The 25,582-nt window shown below is 40.1% G+C and overlaps 1 protein-coding gene across 1 annotated transcript in view; it reads right to left on the reverse strand.

Annotated features, from left to right (window-relative positions):
- Positions 1 to 4,681: 4,681 nt before the first annotated feature.
- The window catches only part of LOC139737406 (vascular endothelial growth factor receptor 1-like), an 85,929-nt gene continuing 65,028 nt past the window's right edge, over positions 4,682 to 25,582 (reverse strand). The window contains exons 6-25 of the mRNA XM_071648082.1: positions 24,869 to 25,195; positions 23,853 to 24,176; positions 23,162 to 23,440; positions 19,019 to 19,155; positions 18,387 to 18,597; positions 17,304 to 17,606; positions 15,495 to 15,601; positions 14,006 to 14,240; positions 13,278 to 13,571; positions 12,262 to 12,585; positions 11,704 to 11,831; positions 11,028 to 11,166; positions 10,353 to 10,457; positions 9,720 to 9,830; positions 9,023 to 9,336; positions 8,270 to 8,392; positions 7,818 to 7,888; positions 7,149 to 7,289; positions 6,508 to 6,613; positions 4,682 to 5,986 (exon numbers count right to left, since the gene is read on the reverse strand). Of these exons, the coding sequence (XP_071504183.1) occupies positions 5,363 to 5,986; positions 6,508 to 6,613; positions 7,149 to 7,289; positions 7,818 to 7,888; positions 8,270 to 8,392; positions 9,023 to 9,336; positions 9,720 to 9,830; positions 10,353 to 10,457; positions 11,028 to 11,166; positions 11,704 to 11,831; positions 12,262 to 12,585; positions 13,278 to 13,571; positions 14,006 to 14,240; positions 15,495 to 15,601; positions 17,304 to 17,606; positions 18,387 to 18,597; positions 19,019 to 19,155; positions 23,162 to 23,440; positions 23,853 to 24,176; positions 24,869 to 25,195 (4,403 nt within the window). The 3' untranslated portion in view covers positions 4,682 to 5,362. The remainder of the gene's footprint in view (positions 5,987 to 6,507; positions 6,614 to 7,148; positions 7,290 to 7,817; positions 7,889 to 8,269; positions 8,393 to 9,022; positions 9,337 to 9,719; positions 9,831 to 10,352; positions 10,458 to 11,027; positions 11,167 to 11,703; positions 11,832 to 12,261; positions 12,586 to 13,277; positions 13,572 to 14,005; positions 14,241 to 15,494; positions 15,602 to 17,303; positions 17,607 to 18,386; positions 18,598 to 19,018; positions 19,156 to 23,161; positions 23,441 to 23,852; positions 24,177 to 24,868; positions 25,196 to 25,582) is intronic.

A 25,582-nucleotide genomic window follows, 5' to 3' on the forward strand; every position in this document is an offset into this window, starting at 1 on the left:
TATGTATTTATTAAATCCGTGTACTGTACAATTTTGGAAAACTTTCCCTGTAACAGAAGAATTTCATCCTACACTTCTATCATACTTATTTATGAATATACCTTGCCAACTGTTTTTGCTTAATTTTAACGATAATCAAAAATTTAGTTTGCATTGTATAGTGTTGCTATGACAACTGAGATGCTGCATAGATGCCTAACCTTTAGTTGTGTGTTCAAAATGTAGTCAGTTTCATACCTTTTGTTATTGCTGAATGAAAAGAAAAGAATGTAAGAGATGATACCCAGGCCAGGTGTTTTTTTCCCCTATATGTAATTGGATGATGGCACACACTTTTGACGATGTTTGATGGAAATTCCGGAATCACATCCATCCCTTGCTACAGCTTTAGTATATACATTACGTACATTGAATTTTTTGTTTGTGTTCCACGAGTTTTAGGCTCATACAAACCAATGAATGAAGTCATGAAACTCTGCAATATAAAGTATCAAAATAAAATTCTTTTATTGATAAAAGCCATATCAATGGACAAATACATCTCAAACATAACAACAGGAATTGCAATCAGTGTAGATGGAAAACAAGGAGTTAAGTTTATGCTAAAACATAAGGAGACAGTTAGGCACATTAAAAAAATTTAAATTTAAAGCAAATAAACTAACTTTTATGAAATTCTTGTTTTATTTGAAGTCTTTCCCAATGTCTCCTTTTCCACAAGTTGGCAGATCAATTCTACAGATGGAATGATCTGTAGCATTTAAAACCATTTGGTCACTTTAACAAAAGTTAACTCATAAAATGTAAGCACAAGTAAATTCCACTGGATTCAAAACTGCCCAGAATTTATTTTGCCTATGGCTCATGAACATTTTAAAATATAATGCATCACCTAAAACTCAGTATTGGCAAAAATGGTGTGAGACTTCTTCAGTGATGCAATTCAGATGGCATTTTTGCATTGCTAAATTACTTGGTTGACAACGAGTTGAACTAAACAAAAATTAAGACATTATACACATTTCACTGTTGTGAATAGTCGAGGAGATGTATCACAACAACAAAAACAACATTGAAAGGCACTGCTAAGCACGATTGGTGACATATGTGGAGGTATGTTAAAAACAAAAACCCCTTTTACAGGTATGAATGTCAGTGGACAAAAGAAGCAAAAAAAAAACGGACAAATACTATTCAACTTGATATACAAAAAAACAAAACAAAAATAAAAACAAAATGTCCAGAGGGAAAACAATGTGACTGGTATGCTTTCCTAACAAATGTCAATGTATATAGGTTACTTTAGTGAGAAAAGAAGGTTACAATTAACCATGAACAATGCTCTTTTCTACATCCATAACAAAGGATCAATACATTTGTTTGAAACAAGTTTTTAACAGGCTTTGCTTTAAGAAAAAAAAATTCACAAAATAATATAATCACATATCTTTCAAATTGAGAGATACAAAAATCACAAAGTCCTGCCCTATCAGAAAACATGTAATTTGAAATACACAACAGTTAATTTGATTGCTTTTTCATTACATTTTGATTGCATTTCGTTATGGACAAGGATCTCCTAAACAGTTTTAAAGAAGGGGCTATGGATACTGGTAAGTAAATACATCAACTATAATTGCACTTGAATATCTACTAGCACCAATTTAAACACATAGGGATTTAAGGCACCTCTTTATCTTGAGTAACTTTCAAAATTTTGTTTTTCCTGTCTCTATTTCTCCTGCAACATGTGCAGAGCAAAGTCAGGGAACAAATTGGAAACAATATGCTTTCTTGATTATTGTCCACCAACTGCAGTGAGCATGGTTAATGTTGATAACCGAAATGTTAGCCACATCAGTCATTTATGACCCATCCCCATAATCACACCAATAAAGCTGTAAATATGGTGATTCAATTGTAACTTTCTTTATACAACTGTGCTGTCTTGTGGCTATCACTTTCTTCTTTTATTTGTGGGAGGGTTTGGGGAAGCGAGAGAGAAAGAGAGGGACAAATTTATATTTCAAACTCAAAATCTGGAAGATTATGCAAATGTCAAAGTGAAATATCAAATGTTCGGCAAGTTTATATGAAGAGTTTGTTCGCAAAAACCGATAAGTCCATTTTTGAAGATTTTGAAGTACGGTCTCTGTCATAAAGTACAAAATAATACCTTTTGAATTATATATTGGTCACTACATATAAGGGTACATTTTTGAAGTTATGGTCAAAAGAAGCACAAATTTTCTTATTATTTTCTTTATTTTTCTTGACCTTTAATCGCAAATATCTCCATTTGACATATATGGACTTATCTGTTTTTGCGAACAAACTCTTCATATGATCAGGTGAACTTGACGACTGGTCAGAATTTCAGCCACTCTGTGAAATTCTAACAGCAACACGACATCATATCATTTCGCAACTTTGCAGAATATCAGATCACTTTAGCCCTGCATTAAAATGTCCACCAAATTTTACCAGATCACTGGAGAACTCCTCAATAGCATACACAAGAATTACACAAATGACTTCATCAATCACAGAAATATTGAAAAGAATGTAAGTTTACACTGTGAGGTTATGCCTTAGGCTCAGACTTTAGAACTAGATAAAAGCATTACAGGTTTAATGGACTGCAAGAGAATAACAAGATTACCGAGAACTCATTAGCATGCTGTGAGACAACAAACTTAACAGATTTATCGATGCCATTGTTTACTTCTTTTTACACGACATACATTAATACGATATCACGCAAATCCATGGTCATTACAGGATATAGATATATATAATATATATAGTCAGATGGAGCATCTTCAAACCAAATGAATTGAATCACAAAATACACAATAACCACATGAGAATTAACCAATGCTCAAAATCTCATTACAAAATGAATACACTTATAGATATATTCACAGTATGCATGGACACACCATTCTTGCTGCCTCTCTGTGTAAAAGAGCTTCAATGTACAGCCACCATGTTGTGTGTATGTACATAAAAGATTTTATCTTTCCTCCCGGCAAGACTGGATAAGTCAGAATGGAAATGGAATCTCCCATCTCACGAAAAGGGATGCCCAAATTAGAAGAGAGAATATCAGCACATATATACATATAACATTTACAACAAGGCCTCTGTGAACTCCGCTTGGGCAATGGCACTACATCTGAATACTATTAAAAAGGCAAATGCTACATTTACCTGATTCTACACGTACATGAAATATATACACATCTTCGCTGGCTTCCACACAGGGCAATATACAGGCTATCTGGGTATCGGGGGAAATAGACTTTAGTGGTTTTTAATCTCACATATTGTTAACATCAGCAGGCATTACTGTGAGAGCATTCTGGCATCACACATTCCAAATTTCTGCATGCGCTGCCCCTACATATTTTTCTTCCTTCTCATCAAGACTGGTACAAGTGTTTGTTCTGCAGTGACATAGTACTATCAGAACCTTTCTCTTCTTTTTTTGTGACCAGACACTGAATAAAATTTACAACTCAGTAATATTGGTTGTATCCTGCATATTCTGTTTTCTTCAAAGTTTCATGTGCCTACATTTCTGAATTGACAAGCTTAAATAATGATGATTGAGTCTGTCAAGTCAAAACTAGTGGCTAGCCTCTTCTGCCTTTGCAAGAACAGTCACCCCAACAGAGCATAATGACTGTATATCACACCAGAATTATATTTCGATCCTGGTAATTGCGTTCCATGTTTTCCATGTGGAAGGTATGGGGCTGACATGTATGCCTAACAGCTAAATGAGGAAATTACAGTTGTAACCCATTGAGGACTTGCTGATTTTGCTACAAAATGCATTCCCAAAGACCCCTGCCCGAGTATACTCCAGAATCGTCCTTAACAGGTTAAGCTATCCTTTCTACGTCACTGAAAAAACAGGACATATTTCCACAGGAATGCAACAGATACACATTTAATCTTTATTTCACAATGTCATATCTATTTTTCTAACAGGCAATGGCAAATACCTGAATACTCCACCTTTCCCCACAAGCTGAAAAAAGAACTTTTGATAAAAATCCACTAACAGCAGTCCCAACTTTGATAGGGAAATACCTGACAGAAATGTGAAACAGAACAATTTAGAGTGGGGTAGCCTGGCTTGTGGATATAACATAATGTGTTCTTCTTCTCATGTGCACTGACAATGTAGGAAAAAAAACCCATTAATCCACTGAGGATGTATTTGGGCTGATTCTGCTATATAACATACACACCTGCCCAAGTACACTCCGGACTAGTCTACAACAACTTGAAAAGTTGACAAAATTCTGCACATTGTAATCAAGTTAGAAGACAAAGGGAATAGGTGGAAGATCAGTCCATTTGATGTATTGCAATGTCATAGTTTAAGGCTGTTGTAGAAATAATGTATCATATTTCATTCCTTATTCCTAAGTCTAATATATGCACTAATCACGTCATCATCCACAGACCTTACAGAGATCTTACTTGGTATGACTTTATATAGCACCATTTGATAGAGCTGCTAACGTTAGCACACATTTTCAAAACAGAACAAAAGAAGTCATATTTCTCTCATCCTCTCTCACGCAGTCTCTCACAGTCAACTAACACTCACCGAAAATGACAATATTGAGGTATATACACATATATCGATACATTGCTCTATACATATCATACGAAACTGAAGAGGTGATAGAATAAAGCAAAAAACAGGACTCTGCGACAAATGTCATCTTGTTTGCGACAGAATCCATCATCGTTTGCACAGTTGAGGCAAGTCTGTGCTTGTGATGTTGCAAACTCGAAACATCAGTCGCGGCAGAAAGCGTCAGTATGGCAAGAAAGAGCAGACTACAGTCTCTTCGAACACATTGCTGGCGTAGAATTGCATCAACAATCTGATTACTTATATTTCACTTTTACTTGAACTCTTTCCCCCTTATGCTTTGCTGACAGAGCTGGCAAGTGTGACGGCTGGGAATATTACATTCTCCTCAAAGTATTTGTTTCCTTGGATGCAGAGACGCAAGTTGTCACAGCATTGTCAAACAGGAAGCAAGTTGCAGCACCAAAGAATGTCTTCTCCCACTCCATCTCAATAAAGATGCTTTCCCTTCTCTGCAAGGCCATCAAAGAACCAATCAAATTTGGCGTCCTTATGAGGGAAAGTTCCTCCAGCATTTCTTTGTTGATTCATGATCCATCATAAGGTCATATAGCTTGCAGTGTTACCACATATTGGCAGCATTGTGTGGACATCACAGCACCACAATGACTCCATTTTCATCGATAGCATCATTCTTTTGTTTCAGCGTAGAATTCATTTCCTTACACAGGTGGAAAGGCTGGTCTAATAATGCACTGGGACCTCCACTACCTTGCTGTATTCCGGCGGCGGGTCGTCGTTGCCGTCCGAGCCATAACCACCTGAACGGAATCCGCTCGATGAGTCGGACGAGACAGACTCCTCACTCTTGCTGGTGCTGTTGCCATGGCGATGATGATGATGATGGCCCGTGTGGTGATGATGGTGGTGGTGGTGGTGGTGATGGAAGACAGGGTTAGACATGGTCTGCTGGAGTGACTCCAGGCCCGGCAGGCTGTTGTGCCGATGCAGCACTAGACGCGACGATCCCGTTGTCGTCGTCGTCGACTTCGTCGTGGAAGAATTGTCCAGGTCATCGCAGGGGTCGGATGAAACATCCGTCAGGCTGGCATGTATGGAGGTCGGCCTTCTCTCCAGGCTGCTGCACACGGGCCGCTCGTCCTCCAGCTGGTAGGTGGAGGTGCTGGGGTTCTGCTGGTAGCCAGAAGTGCTTGGAAGTGAAATGTCTGTGACCTCCAGGGCGTCGACCCCCATCGCCACCTGACCGTCGGTGGACGATGTGGCAACGACCTCGCCATCCTCATTGTAGAAGGAGATTGGCCTCGACGCTCTCTGCTCATCATAGGCTACATCAAGGTCCAGGTATTCCTGTAGCACATTGAGCAATTGAAAAGACTTGAGGATTAGACAAGATGAATTAGAAATTCAAATCACAGATTGTGAAGTATATTAGATACTCCACGGGCTGATATTAGATATCAAAAGTTGAACAAGGAGCTCTTTCTACGACAATAGACTAACAGTTGTTCCCATCAATCAAACACATTTAGGCCTATCAGACACCATGTGGTGCAATGAACTTAGCTTCATGTCATGATCACTGAGGGGCAAGATGTTATTGTGTTCAACATCGGCAGGTGTAGTAAGATTATTTTCATTGGGGAATGATCTTGATCATGTCACGAGAAAGAGCTTAGATTACCATTACTGAGTATGAGTGGACATTTTTCATACATCAGACACTGGACATCTTCTAAATCAAATTTGAGTAAAAAAAAAAATTCCTCTTTGCCATCTGTGTTAAGAAACAACTGAGTGAACCGCTGCAGAAACAAGCATGACAAGATGAAATTAAACAAGGCAGAGGTATGATGATGAGCTACACCAACCTGCTTAACGTTGGCTGCTAGCTGGTCTCCCAATTTGTGGACCAAGTCGCTGAAGTTTGGTCTCTCCTTGGGTTCAGTGTTCCAGCAGTCCAGCATGATGTGATAGCTGCCAAACAGAAAGATACAAGCACATGCAAGTCAGCAAATATGATGGAACATGTTTATATGTGCCCATACAATGTCACAATTCCTGGATACTTCATAATATTCAATCCCCTGATACTCAGGCAGACTTTGGATAATTTTAGACATACACAGAACTTTGGTGGAACTCAGTTCTAGGGATTATATAGGCAATGAATATTTGATGAATTGTAAGAAAAGAATACATTTGAAGAATACAGATTTCATCATAATTTATGAAATATCATGTGACTCCACCCAATTAATTTACTCTACAACCTTATTGTTGAAGAGTGCATTTGCTGTTGTAGCGGTATTATAGGAGTATCAAGTCTATAATTAAAGAGTGTCATATATCATGTCCCTAGTGAAAACGAGTGGGAGGAATATTTCGTAGAGTGAGCACAAAAAGGAGACTATTCCCTTTGACTATTACGAACTGAGAATATAAAAACAGGTGCATTCATTCTCTGCTGTTGCGCGAGGCCAGAGATTCAACTGAGGCCGTTGCTGCTTACATTTCGTGTGGCGCGTAGTCCGGTGCACACATCCGGTAGCCACTCTTGAGGCGTTTGTAGAACTCCTCATCCACCACCACACCAGGGTATGGGGAACCGCCCAAAGCAAAGCACTCCCACATGAAGACACCATAGGACCACCTGCAAATTGGTAACATATATGTCAGATCGCTGCAAATTGGCCCTCATCACACAGTACTCGGTCACGATTTTATAAGAAAACATTTCAAATCAAGGCAATCTATTGTCACATATTATTTCACTCATATTCCATCTTCTTTCATATTCATAGAGGTATTCTTGGTAAACATTAAAAAAAACAATAGGAGCATTAAAATAACCTCCAGCAAATTAAGTACTGTTAGATTTTCTCAAATAACACTTTTATATCAAATTCACATCCCTGTGGGAGACATCAGTGGAGTCTAGTAAAATTAAAGTTGCTAAAACAGTTGGATCTTCACTGAAAATCTGCATGGAGGCTTCACTTAGCCAAGTTACATCATATTTTACATCTACGGGTGTATAATGTCTGTAACAACAGTATCCCATCACATCAAGGTCAGCTGCAGAGGTGAAAGGTTATCAGGGACACGCTCAGAAGATGAAGCGAGGTCTACATGAGTATATTAAGGACAATAAAAGAGACAATGACACATAGATACTCACACATCGCTGTAAACGGTGAAGACCTTGTCAAAGATGGATTCTGGTGCCATCCATTTAATAGGAAGACGACCCTAGGAGGATAAACAACACATTGATGAGAGTCTCTATATATCTGCATGACATTTATTGTTCCAGTTTCCTGGGAAATGTTTATGGTTTCAACTCAATTCATAGTGCTCTGTGCTTTCAAATTCTTTTTTTTTTTTCATATTCCTAAACCATCCCCTAAGTCTCCTCTTCTGCTGCATCTGTGTCTGTCCAAAGGAAGCTCTATATTTGTTTTTCTCTCTAAAATCAAATAAGTACCAAAACTTTACAAAAGAAGCTTTTGACACAATTCCCTGTTTAATGAGGTGAACAAAAAGCCATGCTCAAATTCTCTGCTCCTACTCGGCATCTGAAAAATCAAGCACCTTGTGGTTTTCTGTTAACCAAAATGTATTTACACTTACCCCTGTCTGAGTCACATAGTCGGGATCTGAGTATATATCTCTGGAGAGACCAAAGTCACAGATCTTGACAATGTTATTCTCCCCCAACAGTACGTTTCGTGCCGCCAAATCTCGATGAATACACTGTAAAAAAGAAGGAAATGGTCACTGGAATTAGTTCATTCATTCATTCATTCATTTATTTTTCATTTCCAACAGAAACATATGAATATATTACAGAAATTGAATACATAGATTTCATCATAATACAAAATAAAGGATAAGTTTACGGAAAAATTGTAAGTATACAAAAATGTTAGTTCTGTGGAGCACTGAAAAAAGGCCACAAGAACACGAGGAGAAAGACTTTGCTTCATACTTCAAGGGTTATCTGTAAGTCAGATTTTAGCAGAATTACAAGGCAGCACAGAGATTATCACACAAATGCCCTTGCTGAAAGAAATCTTGGCATTTCTTAAAAAAGAAAGCTAGGTAATAAGTTGCCATCTCCAGAGTGGAAAGACTCTTCCTTTCATTCATATAGTTGCATATGTGTAGAGCGCCACCTGGAGTCCAGGAATGTGCAATAAACATGGCCATGGGCCAAGTACACTGGAATCAGACATGGCCAAGGGCTAAGTACACTGGAATCAGACATGGCAAATGGCCAAGTACACTGGAATCAGACATGCCCAAGACTGATTCACTTTTGTGACCAGATTAGCATGTGATACAACTGTCATATCGAGAGAAGATAAAGAGAGAAACAGTCACCTTCTTAGATGCGAGGAATTCCATGCCCCTCGCCACCTGGAATGAATAGCAGATGAGATCCTTCAGGGTGAGTGGTTCCTCTTTCTCCATGTACTCAAACACATCGTCGTCTCCTACTTCCGTCAGCGAGCCCCCCATGTGGCTGGCCGCGCCCGCCCCCACCTCGCCCCTGCTGCTGCCCCTCGAGGACCGGTTGGTGGTGTTCATTGGGAGAGGTGACAGGCATTCGGGCTCAGCAACATAGTTTTTCCGCTTGGTCTTGAGGTAGTCAGACAGGTTGCCAAAGGGACAGAACTCCGAGATGATGTACAGATCTGGCATGGTGGAGAGGAAGGAAGGATTAAAATCACTGTCAAATAATAGTCATATTTATGCAGAAGTAGCTCTAAAAGTCAATGATTTACCTTTAAGGGCCTTAGGAGACTACTCTCTTGAAATGGCCGGCTTTGCAATCCATACTGTAATGAACATAGATCAATAACCTTAACTTTCTTTAAAACAAGCGTATTGGGTGTTCTGCGTTTGTTGTTGTTGTTGTTGTTGTTGTTGTTAATTCAATTTGTCCTTGTATATTTTCTTTTCAAATGAAAGAAATTGTGTAAAGGAAGAGTGAAAACTAAAAAATGTATAAGCTACATATCAGAGTGCTGGTCCAAAGAGAAACTATATAAAAGCCTTGAGACAATAATTATCATACCTTTCTTTGTGCAAGCTCCGAGCAGGTTGACGATGTTGAGATGCGGGCCGAGGTGAATCAACATCTTTAGCTCCGTCATCAGGGCCTTCTTCTCACTCTCTGCAGCATCCTCTGAAGTCAAGACCAAGGGACATTTACACAGCACTTATTACAAAACTGGCATCAGGTGACGGACAGTTTGTGACACACAAACATCACATCGCACATTAATGCCAGAAAAGAATATCAAACGACAAGACATTCACAAATTTGGCACAATATATATTAGTCGATGAGAGTATCAAAAGAGAGAGTTGATTGGTTGGTGCTCAAATCTCCTAGTGAAAAGGATTAATGTGATTGCTCTAGCACTTTCACCCTAAATATTTGTGTGTTTAACAAGGTTATACATAAGTTTGAATAATGTCACTGTAAAAGTGTTGCAACCAGAAAACAAAATGTATGTGTCATTGTGGATAATACTTGTGTTGGGGTCAAAACTTTCATCCACAGAAAACTCTTTCTTCCATGAGTTACAGAAAATACATTTAAGCTGCACAAAAATTGTACATATGTACAGACACACACAAGCATGAACACACATACAAACACTCAAAACAAGCACAAAACAGTAGACAGAAGCAGTCATCATACCTTTCAGCATTTTTACTGCAACAACTGTACATGTATCCACAGCATCAATCCCAAAAGCCGAGGCCTTCATGACGCGACCAAATGCACCACGCCCAATGATGGGACCTGTTCAAAGAAATAACCCATTTGAAACATATGTCAACCCATTGAAGACAAGCTGAGTTTGATGTAACACACATTTCCCATTGACATCTGCCCAGGTATACTCTGGATCAGTCTTCAACACGTTAAGCTGTTTAGCATCACACCATGATCAGTAATGAACCAATGAAGTCAAAACACATTAAAAAAATGACCAGAAGTTTGACAAATGACATCTGTTCAAGAAGTGACAGCATAAGACAGGTTGTATAGTAAAGCATGTGTAATGTGTGAATATTTCAGCCATTTCAGAATCAATTTTCATCAAATGAATTTTGAATTCTTCTTAGAACTGTATACTCTTTCATATTTCATAAGAGGTTTCTCATTATCTCTCAAAGAAGAAGTTGAAAACCTGAAGCCCCATCTCAACCAAAACTATATCATCCCTTTAATGCTTTAAGAGTAACTGCTACACCCTTCATCAGGATATGGGGGGGGGGGGTAGAGATTGGTAATCACCTTCAGATTTGCTGCCGCATGCAAAGGGGGGGGGAGGCGGAAGGGGATGAGGATAGTGATGATGTCACTCACCTATCTTGAGTCTCTCTCGGGGGAATTCCCACTTGGAGTCATAGGGGAGGTGTTCGCAGATGTCCAGCAGGTCGTTGTAGTCGCCGATGGAAATAGGCAAAAGCATGTCGTCTCCACCGGCGATGTATTTGGGACGCAACTGCGGTGGGATAGACAAGAGGGACATACAGGGTTGAGTGAGGCGGTCAAGAAAATGTATCATAAACTATGCTTCAATCATTCTTACTTTCACTCTCTCTTTCTGTCCTTCTCCATCATGTCTTTCACTCTCCTTTCATAACACTTTTAATCCTTCTCTCTCTCTCTCTCTCTCTCTCTCTCTCGCACACACAAAAATCCATAAACAATGGTCCATTGATGTGCTTTATTCTTAAGGAATTACTGTATAAGTCTGTATAGCGAGTCTAATTTTTTGCGAATCGGGACTTACAGGCAATTTCATGAGTGGAGTATAGCACTGCACAGAGAAATGTATGTGTGTATTTCACATTCATATGGGGATCAGAGTCGACATTTTCAAATATTTTTAAATTGGCAAATAGCACCTGACTCGCAAAATTTGTGAAAATACAAAACCATCTGAAATCTTCTATGTATACAGTACTTTTTGTGACTATTTGATGTCTTATCTATTTCATGTATCATTTTGTATCTTTCAATATCTTTTTCGTATTACCTTCTTGATCCTGAAAATGATGATTACAAGGACGATGACGGCAATGAAGAGCACGGCCACTGCCACGAGGGCAGTGTTACGCTTGGCGGTGCCAGATGTTTGGAGATGAATAGGCTCTCCACTGAGGTCTGAAAAAGAGGGAAGTCATTCAGTTACGATGACAAGTTAGAGCATTTGAAATGCACAAAACCCTGTCAAAATCTATGATAATGATACAACAACAAGGGAGGTGATGGCTTCAAACAGATTCCTGAAAAGCTCAGTAGTATCTTTGGAGAGTGGAACCACGTGCTGGACGAGTTTGATTGCAGAACGCTTAAGTGCCATACTTAAATATTTTGAAGTAAGTCAATCATCAGATACAGCAAAATAAGCCTAAATGATACCTCCCTTGTTGCATAAAAATGAATATTCTTTAAGTTGTGATAAAAAAAATCATATCTTATTATTTTCCTTGTATTTTAGCATGTTTAATTGCAAATATCTCAAATTGACAAGAATGGAGTTGACTTGTTTTGCAATCGAACTCTTTATCTTTAGCACCAGCTTCACACCCACCTATCTTGAGACTGACTGTGCGGATGCCGCTGCCCAGCCTGTTGGTAGCGTTGCAGGTGTAGGTGCCCTCTTGGGGCTGGTCGATGCCATGAAGCACCAGGACGCCCTCGCTGTTGTTGTACATGTGTGCTGGGAGGCGGTGCTTGCCGCGCCCCTCGGTCACCTCCCCTTTCCCCTCTTCCCCCTTTTCCTCCTCCGGCACTTCCGGCTCAAAGTGCCAGACGATGGTGGGCTTGGGGTTGCCTCCGTCGTGACACGTCAAATTGGCCGCGGCACCCTTGGCAACCAGCTCCACACTCTCCTTCACCTTGACGTAGGGTTGCTCTGGAAAATTAGAGTTTCACGGGGAATACTTTTTGGTGATCGTAAGTCAAGTAATTCTGGGCATGGCATGTGATATTACTCTCAATGTATGATACTGCTGCCACTAGCCCCACACTTTCCTCTCTTTCCATGAAGTGATATTCTCGACTGACAAAATCTTGCATAATGGTTCTTAAAGCAATACATTTCAACAGTTTTCTCGTCATTAAAGTCGTCCTTATGAGTCATATTTACTTCTTCAGTGTGACATATGCCACTATCATAGTGCATCAAGGGCACAAGCTCTACAAGTTTTACCAATAAGTTATTACAAATCTTTTCTCTAGCTTTCAATTACTAATATGATAATTACATCTCAAAGCTATCAACAAAACAAAATCCCCTTAGGTTTAGGGTAGAGCCTAATAAAAGTTCAGGGCCCTGTTTTATGAAGAGTAATGATTGATTATATTTCTATCATAGAAATTATTGATTGATTATCGATTGATTATATTTCTATCATAGGTCTATGGCAGCCTGTGTGGTAAGGGAATTTATGATTGATTATATCTTTTGGTACAACAGGGCCCTGGAGTATCATTGCAAATAGCCTGTTACAATGAGAACAACATTGCTCTATGAAAAGTTCTACTCTCATCTAGATACATTACATAAAAGACCGATAAGCATTGAGGGCGGATTCTACCATGTACCTTGAACAATAATGAAGGCTGAACTGTTCACATGACCTCTCAGGTTTGAAGCCAGGCACATGTAACGGCCGCTGTCGATGATGTCGATACGTGTGCGCTGGATCTCGGAGAACATGGTGATCCCATCCGAGAGCGTCTCAGAAATGGCCAGCGCCTCCAGAAGGGTGCCATCCTTGTACCACGTGATGGTTGGTGGAGGATCACCGGTCGCCTCGCATCTCAGCGTGAGGTCCTCTTTACTCTTGTCGATGATGGTCGTGTTGAAAGAACGGACAATCTCAGGGGCTTTGGTGGCTGGATAATGGACATCAAAGGTTAGGAAAAATGAGATGATACAGTCTATAAGGTATAGCATAGATACATAGACAACAGAAGATGAACTAATTGCCCATGACAACAAGTTGGGTCAGGTATGTATCCAGTTGCCTCATTCAAGACAATGCGAAGCATCAAGGTTGTAGTTTGGCCATCTGATTTTAATCCGTTGGGGACGAGTCCCAAGTATACTCGGGCAAGTGTCTATGGGAAATGCGTGTTGTAGCAAAATCAGCCCATCCTCAACGGGTTAATATAGCAAACCCAATCTACACTAGTGAAACATGTGATGAAGTAAGAGAAAGAATGAGAAAATGAGTGACAACACAACTCTTTGTCACTAAAAGTGAATGAAAACGGTTTATAGAAGTGGATGATAAAGAGATAATGAAGAATTACTACAGGCCCCTTACCTCTAACAGAGACAGTAGTGGTACTGGTATGTTCTCTCCTATGCTTCCTGTTGTTGTTGTTGTTGTTGAGGATGCTTTGGCCAACGCACATGTAGACTCCGTTGTCAGAGCGACCGACATCACGGACGTGGAGCACCGATACATTGGAGAGGCCCTCAGAGTGCGTTGTGATGGTGATGCGCTGGGCTCGGGGGCGCAAGAGGCGTGTCCTGTTGTTAGAGCTCTTGAATTTCCACTGCAGGAGGAAAGAGAATCATACAGATTTTGAATATTCCCTTTATTAAGTTTGACACACTGAGCGACACAAAAAAGTGTTCCCACTGGCCCCTAGTCATAGTCAGCTATTGCTTGAATCTTGCTCTGTTTGTACATTTAATGTTACTTTATATCAGTTTACAGAAGACATTTAACCTGAATAAATGCACGACGAAACTTACTCTCCAAAAAATGTTAAAATTTTGGAATAGAACAAAGAGAAAAATAGTTAGTGCTTTACATAATACGAGCTGAATTTTCTCATTTGAACTCAACACCAGTAAACAAAAGTAGCAATTACAGTGACATTTGTATACAAATGACGCAAAGGTCTGAGTGCGTCAGTCGGAATTGTGTGCATAAGGTAACTATGGAATGCTTAACCCACGAGGCGAAGCCGAGTGGGTTTAGGCTAAATTCCATAGTTACCGCATGCACACGAAAAGACATGTTCGTCATTTGATTTATAGAATGGGTAATTTTCTTGTCAAAAACCCAGTTTTCTATCGTGTTACCCGATGACAAAATTACTGGATGCATTTCCTTTTGGCTTTCCGTAAAGGGCATGCATACCCGTACTTACCGTTTTTACTGGATGCATGGCCAGCCATGCATCAGTTTTTACTGGATGCATGGCCAAGCTGAGTGCGCGAACGCTTGCTTTAGTGCGCGAACCTTTGTTACAAGTACGCGTACTCTTGCTAAGTGCGCGATAACATGTTTACCACTGTGACTCAGCGCCAGTAAAAATGAACACATAGCTCTCGACCAATCAGATCGCAGGATTCTCGCTACCCATTCTATAATATGTAATGACCATATTTTCTTCTGCAACATGAGTGAGAATTTCTGTTCAAAGGAATGGAAGATATGATGTTTGTAAAATGTCCAAGTAGCCTTCTTTTAAAGAAATGGGAGTCTCAATCACTCAATCAGTTAAAAATGGTGATATCCACACATTTGATTCCTCACATGAAACATTCAATAAGATATTCAAAGGTTCTATCATTCTGTCATCATTAAGTGATAAGAGACAGTTTGTTATCCTCATGCTATTTAACTAACATTGATCTAAATATATTTGCCAAAATGGAAAGCTTCTTGCACCTATGGACTAGTACACACTGTCTGTCATAATCCACAGGCAGAGTCATATTGCTTATATATTCTCCAGAGGAGACATATTAGTATAAATAGATGCTTTATACGAATAAATATATTGTATATAGTGCACCTCAACATTCGGAATCATGTAGGGGCTGCTCTTGCATGTGATGGTGAGGTTGTGCTTCTCATACACCTCCTGGGTTTGGTCCACGATGGACAAGCCTCGGTCCACATCTAAAAAGGAACGATCAATAAAGTCACATGTAACCTGGAACCACATCTACTTTCTCTTGGCCTGCACATAATGAATGTAAACCCCATGGTTCTGAAAACTCTCATATGTGAAACTTAATCAGGTTGTTACACAACATTCCAATGTCAATATTGATATGAAATATGCAACAATAAGAATAAAAGTCTTGCAAGGCATAAATGAAATGAAAGACAACAATGCATTATTAGTGAAGTATTTTTTTTCACCAATTACCCTTCCTGTTGGACTGAGGCACACAGTTACACTTAAGTGGGCTTGCTAATCTACAACTAGGTCAAGTTTGAATGGATTGCTGAATGCTGAGTAAAAAGCTTGGTAAGTTATGCAAAGTGCCCAGCCATGTCAAAGGGTTAGGTATTTCAATGATATATGAGACTTCTTATTTGAAGCACTCTAGTAAGAATAACCCAATGCTACCCCTTTTAAAGTTGCATGGTCTACTATTACTGCCCTCTCTCATATCAAAAAGATCAAGAAAGCATCTAAAATAATGAGGAAATTCCACAAGGAGCCACACCTGTTGGGATGACCCTCTGGTACTTGATTCGGGGTTCAAACCAGGTTGAATTGACCACACAGCGCAGCATCCTGGGTTGGGTCAGAACACTGACATCCACGGCGACCTCCGCCACATGGTGATTCGGATGGAGGCGAGAGGGGAGCTCCTTCCAGCGACCAGCCCCGCCCTGCTGCCTGGGCGTGAGGCAGGTGGCATCGGGCGTGGCACATTCCCCCCACTCCCACCACACTCTGGAGATGGGGCGGCCCACCGCTGTGCAGTTGAAGATGTAATGGCGGGTGTTGAGGAAGAGGACCGGATCACTGGGGTCCAGGGGGGAGGGGTGCGGAGACACTGTGATGGATATTTCTGGTTCCACTACAAAAATGTGAGGAAAAGAGAAAATGTGTTAAGAATAAATGAAATATGTGCATTATGATAAAAATGCTGTGAATGTTTAAAGTTTCCACAATCCATTTTTGATGGAGAAAATTTCCACAATCCATGTTTGACGGTGAAATAGTCTACATTTGGTTGTCATTGTATCATTCAAATTAACTAACACTCAGAGTACTACTTTTCTTAATACTGTACATCAAAATATTTCTGGGACTTCCAGAGACTCCAACTCTCCCGCTTTCGACGGGAGATCTCCTGCCGAAAGCCCATTTTTGCAAAATCTCCCGTTCTCCCACTTGAGATTTAATTTCTCCCACCCTGGCTCCTTGTTTCCCACCCTGGCTCCTTGTCTCCCGCTTGAAATGATCTCTTACTTAGTGTCATCATATGTCGAAAAATAAGCATGAGATAGCACAAGGGAGCATCTAGAACCCTAAAGCTTTCAGGGCCCGCTTCAGGGCCCTGTACCCCGGCCGGAAGGAACTTCGGGCACATCAAGTTGGAGTCTCCCAGTGCTAGGGGTTTCAGGCGATAGAATCTCCAGATAAGAAGGTGCTTGGGGTTGGAGTCTCTTGACTTCATTTTTATTGTGAGAGACTGCAATGTTAGAATCCTCTATGCCAACAACATACTTAACAGAATATCAAACTAACCATTCACATATCATAAAGGTTCTCGGAAATTAAAATAAAAAATTTAAAGAATAGTGTTCATCTCCCAAAGCATATCTCTAATGCCACCTGTTTGGTCACCAATGATCTTACCATGGACTATGACCTGAATGGTGATGCTCTCCTGGACATCTCCGTTGTCGCCGATGAGGGTGTAGTTCCCGGCGTGGTCCTCCCCGATGTCGGTCAGCCTCACCAGGGCCAGGTCCTGCTGGATGCGGCCCCTGATGCGGCGCCGCTGGTTGATGAGCCCGTCCAGCTCCTCCCCGTCCTTGAACCAGGTGAACTCCGCCACGGGAAAGTAGCGCAGCAGCACCATGATCTTGTCGCGCTCTTGACCTTTGACCAGGTGGAGCACCCTCCCTTTCAGTGGGTTCATGTGGATGTACCCTTGGTCTGATGTTTATGGATTGAAGAGTACATAAGTGACAAAAGTGCCTTGATGATACCTTGTAAGCATAATTCCAGAGGTAATACATCATAAGACCACATCAGGGGCGAATCCGGGAATTCCGTAAAGGGGGGGTTCACCCCCCATTTTTTTCTTTTTATTTCTTTTGTTTTTAACCAAAAATAAGGGTGGCAGGCCCGGTACGCTCCCCCTGGATCCGCCACTGCACGCACTACAAAACACTGCACTGTACAACCAGCCTGCTAAGCAAACTTTGCAGTGTTCCAAGAATTACCTACTTCCAATGAGTCTGTAAGATTTGTGGTCAGTGGAACTTGGCAACGTAACATACTTCCTGGATTTTTTGGTGTCATTAGCTGAGGAGTACTTCAAAGGACACCCTGGCACTTTTCAGTGAGTACTCGGCTATCTGAGACAATACTGAACACTCACTTTTTATCAGCATAAATACTTGTGTACTCAATCAGAGACACATTTTCTGTTGCTATATATGGAGATAATTCTTCAAGCTCTGTTTTCATACATTTTACATAAGAAAAAAAAGTTCTCTGAAATTTATATAACAGATTAATCCATAAAACACAAAAAAACTCATATTTGCAGACTACCCCTGGAAATAGACTATGAACACTGACTTCTTGACAGACTCTCCTATGGGTTTAGAGACTTTTCTTTCAATCAATTGCATCTATAAATACAGGATAATTGCTGCTCTATTCAGAGGGAAGACTACTTATATTTTCAAAAACTGGACGTAAACCTACCCAGGGTTTCGACCTGTGTGCTGGTGTTGCCGCTGCCCTTGTGATTACTGGCGGTGCAGGTGTAGGTGCCATTGTCAATGGCACTAGCCTCATTGATGATGAGGGTACCCATAAACTGGCGGTAGGCACGGAATGTGTTGGAGCCCTCTACAGGCACCTTGACTTCCTGAGAGGTCTTCCTGATGATGTAGTTGTTTGGATCGTGAGGGTGCTATCCCCACAGACACAAAAACAAGACACAAACAAATAAGCAAAGATTAGAATTTGTGATGTGGTGCTTTGACAACTTATGCCAGGAATACCATGGTAGATATCATTAACACTGCCTTTACTGGTGGGTTGTGACAAATGTTTTCTTATAGATACTACAATAACACAGACATACCACATGTGCTCTTCAGCTCTACACCAATAATACTTATTTTCTCTGAAATACTGTAACATTAAGCAAGCTTCTTGTCATTGATTAAAACTCATGCAAAATTTACCTGCCTTAAACACATTATGCGAGTCTTTTGCAATTAAATGGCAATGCTATCTAGATAGCTTAAGCAGTTGAATCCACTGAGGAAGTATAAGACACTGGATACATGGGAGGTGTGAACAAGTAAAGGGAGAAATACAAATCTTACATTGAGTGCTGGATAGCTCCACTCCCACATGACCTGGACACTGAGAGGTGCGTCCACCTTGCAGGTCACATTAAATGTCTCCCCGTGGATGACCTCTATGGGACTCTCAAGCCTGGGAGCTGGGATCGGCGCCTTAGCTGAAAGGCAAGAATAGCAGGGACAAGAAAACAAAACACATGGTGAAGCTTTTCCTTTATGAGCTCATTGTAAGGAGTATAGGCACTAGTACTCTCTTGCACTGATTTATAACATCCTTTTGATGTGCCCTTGTGAAATTATTCAAAATATATACATATATGCTCAAGATCATTTTCTTTAATATATCATGTTATGTTCTGTGGAAGAAGAAATGAAAACAAACTGGGACTGAAACTGAAATTGAAATATATAAATATAGATAGATAGCTAGATAGATAGATAGATAGATAGATAGATGCACTATTCAAACCTTTCATTAAGTGTTCAATTCATTAAAAACCAAATGTACTTTTGTATTCTTACAATACAACCGGTGGTGAGAGAGAAGGGTGACTTATGATTATGTTGTATCAACAGATTAGAAGAGAGTAAGAAATGTTTTTCAAAACTTTAATGTCTTGTCAAAAGTAAAAAAAATGCAAAAATTTTCTTTCTTGTCTAAAACAATCATCAATGTTAAAAGCTCAAATTTGCATATTATATAGATTCACATTGTTAATTGTGTTAAAGGGTGTCAGGAAAAAAAGCTTCTCTCTGAAGGATCATTCATCTTTTTTTTTCTCAACTGACAGGATCAGACACAAAGTTGGCTTTTTAAACATAATGAGTATAGATTGTTGATGGGTGCACACCACCTGGCATGAGGCGTAACGATGGGAGCCATTTTGCCCCCCATGCCATGAGCGGGGGAAGAAAATTTACAGCGTTGCCACTGTCATTTTTTTTGGCAGTGATGAGTGATTAAACACTTCCTGCAGTTTGCCAGGTTTCCATGGATATTGTAAAGGATTGAGACGGTTAATTTCAGACCCATTAGCTTGAGCAAAGGCTCAGTGACGTTGAGAGTATTTTCTTTGTACTTTTGAGGTGAACAAGATATACACAATTAATCCACAAGATCTCATAACTGCATGCTGACTTAATTTCAAATATTGTTATTAAAGTTGGATGAGTGAAGACCTATTCAAGAAATTATTGCGCTATTTATTCTTGACCTCTACCTACAAACTTGGAGCAGGCAAATGATAACGATCCTCACTCCAGAGAATGGAATTAAATCAAAACTGTCTCTCTCTGCATTGGAAACCTTCATGACTATGGTAAAGGATATCGTTAACAGAATAGATTGAACTGAATAAAAGCTACGAACAAACCAAATAATAACAATAGGCCCTATACAAAAAGTTTTGGAGTACAATGCCACACAAGGAACAACATATACCTACGCAATCTTACAAGGCGATGATCACTGTCTTTCCTTAAACAACTGTACATTCATCAATCATTATACTAAGATACATCTTCTGTGCAACTCTACAAAGATATCTTGTGTTTTGCTAAGAGAGCAGCTTTTCTTGGCTTCCTCCTGCAACACTTCCTACTGTATCAATCTTCATTGAATGAATGTCTCTTTACATTTGGATGAAATTATCCAAATAATAATAATGATGATAATAATAATAATAATAATAATAATAATAATAATAATAATAATAATAATAATAATAATAATAATAATAACAATAATAACAATAGTAATGACAATAATAATAATAATAATAATGATAATGATAATGATAATAATAACAATGAATAACACTTAAATAACGCTTACTGCTGGTGTTGAAAGTGCATTGATACAAGACAAAGAAATCAGATTCAAATACAGAATATAATTATTAATGTTGTGATATAATAACAAAAAAAAAATCTCTTATATTGGGTCAGTGTGATACAGACAGCACTAAAATGACAGATCCCAATTGGTTCTCTCTTTGGCCCCTACAGGCTCAAGGACATTGAGGCAAATTTCTTATTACAGTGGTGCCATCCTGACAGGCTCCCCAATTATTCAGTTTGTGAGTCAGGTATGAGATTGGCTTGGATCAAGGCTAGCTGTGTCTGAGATCACCTATGCCTAAAGCTTGTGTAGCTGACAGTCTCTACGGGTCATGCATACCCTCCCTTCCTCATTCTGCAACTTTTACATGCAGTATGGTAACCTGTGATGGGTGGTCATCACTGTTTATTTGTCCTTGCGAGACATTAAAAGTTACCATAAATATAAGACTGCTCCTTGTGGATCTTTGTGACTGCAGGACTCTAAACCTCACTGTTAGCTTTGTGAAGAGGGTCAGCATATCCGGATGACACATCCTAGACTTATTTAATGCATCATATCGATCCAAACGTGAGTGACTGAGTTATTGTATTTCGTAATCATACATTCATATATCCCTCTCTCCCTTTTCTTATTTCTAAACATCTTGACCCTTTTTCCCTTTTTTTTTTTAGTATAAGCTGGCAGAATTAGTTTGCATTCAACATTTGAATGACTGAATATATAATTTTCTAGACATACAACAAGCCTATCATTGGACAAGGAAAGAAGTTTAGGGAATTAGAGGACTAATTTTTAAAGTTACATATGATAGCTCAACACATTACTTGTCAGCCAAATAGCAAATCCCAGAATCTGCCAAGTAAAGCATTACAGTCTTACTGTACCCACTCAATCTGGCACAGCTGTATTAAAGTAGAAGTCATTTATTAAACTACAGTCATTGGGCCCTCAAATTACACCACCTCTGTTCTTATCAACACATGACTAAAGGTACTAAACAGCACACCTGAACTAATATAACAACTATTAAAACATACTTAGGATGATGCATCTTTTAACATTCTATAGAAAGTAGGATCTGGTTAAAAGGATAAATGAATGACTTGAATATCACTCAAACTCGCAGAAGGATTATTACATTTCGAAAGGTGCTGGTCCGTGAGTGACAGCTTAACCTGAATGCATAAGCCCTATACAAGGTGAGAAGACAATTAAGCTGTCAATCAAATTGAAGGCAAATTGGCAACACTCCATAAACCCACAGTCTGGTTGGAAGAGAGGAAGTCTAACCCATCGCTCCAATTAAAGGCCTCTTCCGCTCGGAGAAACTATTTTAAAGTCTCGCCTCAATTCTTTCAATGAATAAAATGTGAAGTAAACCCACCTGCCCTTTTCAATGTCCTTCATCTAATAATATGGCCATTAAAGCTGAATGATAGCTAGCCTTCACACTGTATTCTACTGTTTATTGTTCGCTGTTTGTCCCTCTTTTCAAGGATAACTAATAATAACGACCTACCAACAATGATTTGTTTTTTCTTTAATCTCCAGGAAACAACTTTGTGCTGTGCATTGTCATAGTTAGTGTGTGTATTATATCACATCAATTTCAAATACTGGAAGCTGATTGGCCATTTGAATAGCCAATGAGTCTTGTACTTCAAAATGATTGCCACTCGTGCAACTCTAGGATCATGAGCCAAGTGTGAATATGTACGTTCCACTCAAGGCACCATACAAGAGGCTGAAACACATTTTTCAATGTGTAAATGTGAACGCAGCTGATGCATCTGTATTACTCTTTAAAGCAAGTCAGCGACAGCACGCCATGTCAATCATGGCTGACTGTTCATTTGGCATGTATCATCATTATGTTGCCTTGTAATAAATTGGGCAATATCTGCAGTGAATGTGAACAGTTATCATCAGCAATCGCTAATAATGTCACATATCAGTCTCTCCTGTTTGAAAGTATACCATGAATCTGTAATACTATTTGTGCTACTATTCGTGGCATACCAGTATCATCATTTCTTACCATCTTACCGGACCGACCATCTTGAATCTACATCTTCTTTCACTTTAACCCATTAAGGACAAGCTGATTTTGCTATAAAACACATTTCCCACAGACACCCTCCCCAAGTATACCGGTGACTAGTCTTCAACAGGTTAAACATAACAAATACACACTGTCATCAACCAAACTCACGTCATCGTCTTTCCCTTACGATCATACTCGCAAGTAAAACCAACTCGTCAGCCAATGGCAGTGGGAGATTCATACAGTCTACAATTTTAACCCAACGAGGCTACCATACCTTCAAACTGGATGAAGACGAATTTGTCGGCGGTGAGGTTGCCTTTCCTGGCCCGGCAGCACAAGATGGGATGGTGGTAGTCGCTGTAGTTGCCGGGGATAGAGAACCCCATCCTCGGGTCAAAGGTGATGCCAAATCCTTCCTCCGAGATGTTCTCCTCAGAGGCCAGGAGGGAGACATTGATTTTGGGGTCGGTCACCGCACAGGGGATGGTGAAAGGATAGCCAGCAATGACCTTTGACCAGTATATGGACTTGTCCACAAAGAACTTCTCCTGACCTGAAGAAGCAAAGGAAAAGAAAGCAGAGAAAATATCATACTTCCTTTGTCATTGGACACAGAACATGGGCAACATTATATCATGCACACATATTTTTTTTTTAAACTTTTACCCATTCTTTCCGCACTTTCTGTTTTTTGTACATTGCAACTATTCTCCTTTAATGCTGGCATTACAAATGGATAAACATTGACACATTCGTTATACCATTCTCAAATTCTGTTTGACATGTAAAACATTGAACAGGAACCTACATGCACACTTTCACATATTGACACACAGGTATATGAGCATATGATATGCTCATATGTGCATATATATGCACATATCATGTGCATATATTATTCGCACATATATATATGCACAAACATCCGTATATGGTTGCAAACTTGTGAAAATTGAACCCCTTACTCTCTGAGCTGACGTAGGTGTACACTTCAGCCTTGGATTCATTGCTGACACGTCCCGACTGGCGAGAATAGATGCACTGGTAGAGGCCCGTATCCTGATACGTCACGTTGGTGACGTGCAGGGTGCTGCGGAAGCGCAGAGCGAGGGGGCAGGAGGGGCACCCGATGGACTTCTGGGATACGCGCTGCTCGGTGGAGGGCGGCCACGACCACTCCAGGGGGGAGGAGCCTGTGCAGAGCAGCTCCAGGTTGTGGTGCTCCGGCAGCACAATCTCCGATGTGTTGATGTGGAGGGTGGGCGGACCGTCCTGGTGCAGCTGGGCATCTATGCAAATCAGACACAGGGAGGTGGGATCAAAACAAACCATTCTACCAATTGGCAGGTTACGATTACACAGATATTTGATTGTTTTGATGCATGCATTCTTGTCTTAAGTAAAAGTCATACTATGACTTTTCCATGATATATTCATAACTCTGCATTTTCCATGACTTTTTCAGGCCTGGAAAAACATTTCCAAAATTCCATGACTTTTCCAGGTTTTCCATGACCGTGGGAATCCTGAGTTAGGATCCATCTCAGGTTGGGTCCATGGATGATAGAGCATGATTCACAAAGACTAGTCAAAGACCTGCTGATCATCTGACATGATTACCTCATATTTGAACAGCTTCTAATCACAAGACCACAATTCCTCCGTAGAGACATACTGTATACGCTATATATTTTGCAGAGTTTTAATCTTTGCGAATTTTGCAAATCTAGTGCTCTTCGCACCCAACAACCCAGAAAATATTTACTCTAATCCCAACATGAATGCAACGTGCACGCATACATGCTTCCTTGTATACTTTAATCCAAGATCGTGATTCTAACCACTCCTGAAATTGTTGGGAATTTCTGTTTCGTGAAAATTAGACTTGCTAGATATATGCTGTGTACAGTAAGTCACAACAAATGGCAATTACTGTACTATAGAGTGCTGTTCTTCTATGACAATAAAGAGTGCCACATACCATCAGCTGTGACAAAGATGTAAACATCGGCAGCAGTGGCAGGGGTGATGTGATCCACGTAGCGGCTGTAGACACACTGGAACTGGCCGCTGTCCTGAGGCTCTGCAGCCTGGACGGTCAGTTTGCTGGTGAAGCGGCTGCTGTGGTTACAGGAGCGACAGAACTCTGAGACCAGCAGGACCCGTGTGCGCACGGCATCGGGGTAGAGCCACTCCAGCATGAGACCACCGGAGCAAGACACCTCCAAAGTGGTGTTTTCCCGCATCACCAGCTCCGAGGTGTTGGTGTGGAGGTGCGGAGGCCCGATTTCGTTCAACTTGCTGGCACCTGTTGCCGGTTACAAACATTGAATCACATGTACAACTGAAAATTGTAAGTTCATATCTCATTCAGACAGGCAAATAGTACAAATTCTTATTTCATTTTATTGAAATGATGCATAATGTTCTTTCTTTGCTAGAAATATCTGATCATATTGAATCTGTTGGTACCGCACTGGGAAAAAAAGCAGGAATATGAATATATATCAAAGGAAAAGTGACCCTTGTGGGAAAATATTGGAATAGACAGAGTCAAATCAAAGGGAACTTAAGTTTTGATCATTTTTATATCAGTCAACATGATAGATAACCTACTAAAGGTATCTCAAAATGATGGTCTCAGTCTCATCATTGCTATATAAAGAAGTTTGCATGGCATGACACATCCAGCTAC

Source organism: Diadema antillarum, unplaced genomic scaffold, assembly GCF_040938485.1.
Source record: "Diadema antillarum isolate AM-2024a unplaced genomic scaffold, OU_Dant_1.0 seq00000692_RagTag, whole genome shotgun sequence".
Classification (NCBI taxonomy): domain Eukaryota; kingdom Metazoa; phylum Echinodermata; class Echinoidea; order Diadematoida; family Diadematidae; genus Diadema; species Diadema antillarum.